General features: G+C 30.7%; 1 protein-coding gene across 1 annotated transcript; it reads left to right on the forward strand.

Annotated features, from left to right (window-relative positions):
* Positions 1-2101: 2101 nt before the first annotated feature.
* Positions 2102-2821, forward strand: LOC101509384 (albumin-1 D-like). The gene is made up of 2 exons (XM_004514216.4): positions 2102-2256; positions 2374-2821. The coding sequence occupies exons 1-2, from the start codon at positions 2205-2207 to the stop codon at positions 2736-2738; spliced, it is 417 nt and encodes a 138-aa protein (XP_004514273.1). The 5' UTR covers positions 2102-2204; the 3' UTR covers positions 2739-2821.
* Positions 2822-3953: the final 1132 nt, after the last annotated feature.

Consider the following 3953-nt stretch of genomic DNA (forward strand, 5'->3'; position numbering starts at 1 on the left):
CTACACATGGAGCTAGCCAAGCACAATGGATAGACATGATGAAACAGCTGAAAATACAAGATAAACAAGTGACAAAGCTGAAAGTGAACAACAAATTTGCAATCCATCTAGCAAAAGACCTAGTGGCTCATGGGAGAAGCAAACATAGAGATCAAGTATCATTTTTTGAAAGATCAAGTCAATAAAGGGAAGCTTGAGTTGAGTCCCTATAATCAGAGTTAAGAAGCAATTAAGAATTTGTAACTTAGTTAGTTTGAATTCAGAGGGTGTGTTGTTATGTAATGCATACTAATTAAGTGTATGAGGTCTAATAATGAACGATCAAATTAGTTAGTTAGTTAACAATTAGTGGTTGTTATTGTGATAGTTAGTTAGTTACATTAATGTCATGTATAAGAAGCAAGCTAGAAGAGTTATTGTTGTAATGCTGAAACAATTAAAAAAACTGTTTGATTCTCATAATTCTTTCTCTACTTCTTCAATATTTCCTTTCCATCACACGTTGTGAAATTAGTAAGATAATCAATTACCTTGGACAAATTTTACACCATTGATTCACATTTTTACACCAATTTTATATATAACAGATGCAAAATAATACTTTTTAAAAGTTATTTATTTATTTATTATTATTATTATTATTATTATTATTATTATTATTATTATTATTATTATTATTATTATTATTATTATTATTATTATTATTATTATTATTATTGTTATCACATTTTTACACCAATTTTATATATAACAGATGCAAAATAATACTTTTTAAAAGTTATTTATTTATTTATTATTATTATTATTATTATTATTATTATTATTATTATTATTATTATTATTATTATTATTATTATTATTATTGTTATCTATTTCATTCTCTCTATATTAAACAATGTAAAAAAAAGTGGAAATTTATATCGACTTTTTTAATCCTATTCGTTTTTTTTATTGCGATTTTAACATAAATAACTTAGGGTCTACTCCGGATGGTTTTTTTTATTTCTGCTCTGAAAATTTTGAAAATGAAAATGAATTTTGAATTTTCAGTTATGAATTTCAATTATTAATTGAGTTCCAACAATCAAAAGAGACAATTGATTGTTGGAGGTTGTGGTTGGAGCGTGAGTGACGATAACCGTAGTGGTAGGTGGTGGTGAAAGATGGTGGTTGAAGGTGGGTAGTTGGAGTGACGGTGGTCAGAGGTGGGTGGTCAATAGTCGGAGATGGTGGTGGCGGTTGTCAAAGGTAGGCGATCGGCGGTGTTTGTAGTGGTCGAAGGTGGGTGGGTGGTGATGATGGAAGTTATTAGATGTATTGATCAGTGGTGATGATGATGGTTGGAAGTGAGTGGTTGGAGGTGGGTTAGTGGTAGTGGTAGTCATAGATGGTGGTCGGTGGTGGTGGCAGTGGTCGAAAGTGGATGGTCAATGGTGAAAGTGGTGCCAATTGTTAGAGGTAGGTGGTCAGAGGTGAATGGCTAGGGATGATGGAGGTGGTCGGTGATGATGACGGTAGTTGGAGAATGGTTGTTAGAGGTCGTGGTCAATGGTGGTGGTTGTTAGGTGATCTTATGTCGAATGATGGTGACATGATAATTTTAAATAAATATAAAATATAAAATTTATTTCTTTGGTTGAGTTTTTAGGAACAATTATTTTGAAATTAAGTAAAAAAATCAACAATATTAGTTGCATTTGAATATAAACTAATCCTTCTTTTTCAAAGATAAATTAATAAAATCATTTAAATCACCAACAAATTTAATACTTCAATTAATTTTTTTAATTCTTGTAATTTAGTCAACAAATCTTGGATATGGAGGAGGTAGTATAATTTATTATACCCGTGTGCCTTACTTTAATCCCCTTCACTAATAATGAGATATGTATTATTAAAATTACCACGTTAGCACGAGGTTGGCGAAACATATGTATCATTATTAAAACTACCACATTTGTACCGACGTTGGCGAAACATGTGCATCATTGTTAAAATTAATTACCACATTAGTATAACACACATATCTTCAATTCATACTATTAAACAATAATATAACACACGTGTCTAACAGCGCAATTTCCGGATCAATTGAGCCAAAAGCATCAAGTATTTCTCTATAAATTGATGCATCCAATAAATAAACTAATGCAAAACAAAGCTAATTAATCTCAACATTGGTTCTTTCTTTTGATCAAATAATAATGGCTTATGTTAAGCTCCCTCCTTTGACTCTCTTCTTGCTTGCCACATTCTGTAAGCATTTCTTCTATTAATATCTTATAAATTATTTGTATGCATGCATTAAGAAATCAGTTAAAAGCTCGTATGTATGTTGTTCCAACTTTAATAGTGTTTTCCATTAATTTACAGTAATTACGTTCTCGACGAAGAAGGTTGGAGCAACTTGTACGGGTGTGTGTTCTTTCTATGATAGTAATCCATGCGGTGGTAACTATTGCTTCTGTCACTTTCTTGATGTAGGAGATTATAAGGGAATATGCATTGATCGATCATTTTTCATAAAAACAGTAGATGAAGATCCTAACTTATGTCAAACTCATGCTGAATGTACAAAGAAAGGAAGTGGAAACTTTTGCGGTCGTTATCCTAATCCAAATATAAAATACGGAAGGTGTTTTGCATCTAACACTGAGGCCGAAGAATTCTCCAACAAGTTTTCTTATTACTCCTCTAGATTCATAAAAGACTTCTTGAATATGCCTGTAGTTGCTTAATATTCATGATATATATTCAAATAAAAACCCACCATGCATGATATAATGTTTTTATATCATTAAATAAACGATCTTTGTTTCCATCGTGATCATCTGTTTTTATAGTTATATAGTCAAGTTTTAATCCTCTCGCTTATCATTTTATATTAAAATGTATTTCACTTGATATATATATTTTTAAATATGGCGTTAAACTTAGAAGTAGGGTTATGCAATGGCAAATTGTACCATTAGAAAACATTGATAAAAGAGTCGTGGAAGAGAAAAAAAAATGAAGATTGATGATATAAATTGTACTATAATTAACTTAATTAATTAATGAAAACTACATTCAAGCGCAAAAAAGTGCTTATATCGAGCTAATAATTCGAAACTATTGGAAGCTTATCTCCAATAGTTCCAAAAACTGGAAGGAGGTCCAACTTTTTCCAACTTAGGATGACCACTTTAAAAGTATATCTAGTCAAAAGAAGAAGAAAAAAAAAACAATGAGCCATGAAAATAGAACGAACAATGTTTAATTAACCACCATACAATGTAGAAACCCAAAATCATCATTAAAGTCATAATGAAAAAGTTTATCCATTAATTAAAATCAACAATTAACTACTTGATAACAGCAAATATGTTTAACCATCAAACAATGGAAGAAACTAACACTATATTTGAATGATTTAATCATGAATGGCATAGGCTTAGTTCAATGCTTAACCACAATTCACTAGAGGAAGAGAGGATTTAACACTGGTCTTTTTGGACATTTTACACAGGTTTTGATATCAATGTAAATGCATCAAGTGTGGTAAATATCACTACAAGAAAAACATCATTTTGTGGCCAACTTTATAAATATTTTGTGGCCGAATAAAACCCTCACAAATTAGTGACCGAAAAAGCCCTCACAAATGTCAAAATTGAAATTGGTCTTTATTTGTGGCTGAAAAAGCCCTCACAAATTTTTAAATATTTAACTGGAATTTGTGGCTGCCTAAGCCCTCACAAAATCACAATGTTGTGATTTTGTGAGGGCTTAGGCAACCACAAAATCAAGTTAAATATTTAAAAATTTGTGAGGGCTTTTTCAGCCACAAATAAAGACCAATTTCAATTTTGACATTTGTGAGGGCTTTTTCGGTCACTAATTTGTGAGGGTTTTATTCGGCCACAAAATATTTATAAAGTTGGCCACAAAATGATGTTTTTCTTGTAGTGTTT

The sequence above is a fragment of the Cicer arietinum genome, chromosome 3 (genome assembly GCF_000331145.2).
Source record: "Cicer arietinum cultivar CDC Frontier isolate Library 1 chromosome 3, Cicar.CDCFrontier_v2.0, whole genome shotgun sequence".
Classification (NCBI taxonomy): Eukaryota; Viridiplantae; Streptophyta; class Magnoliopsida; order Fabales; family Fabaceae; genus Cicer; species Cicer arietinum.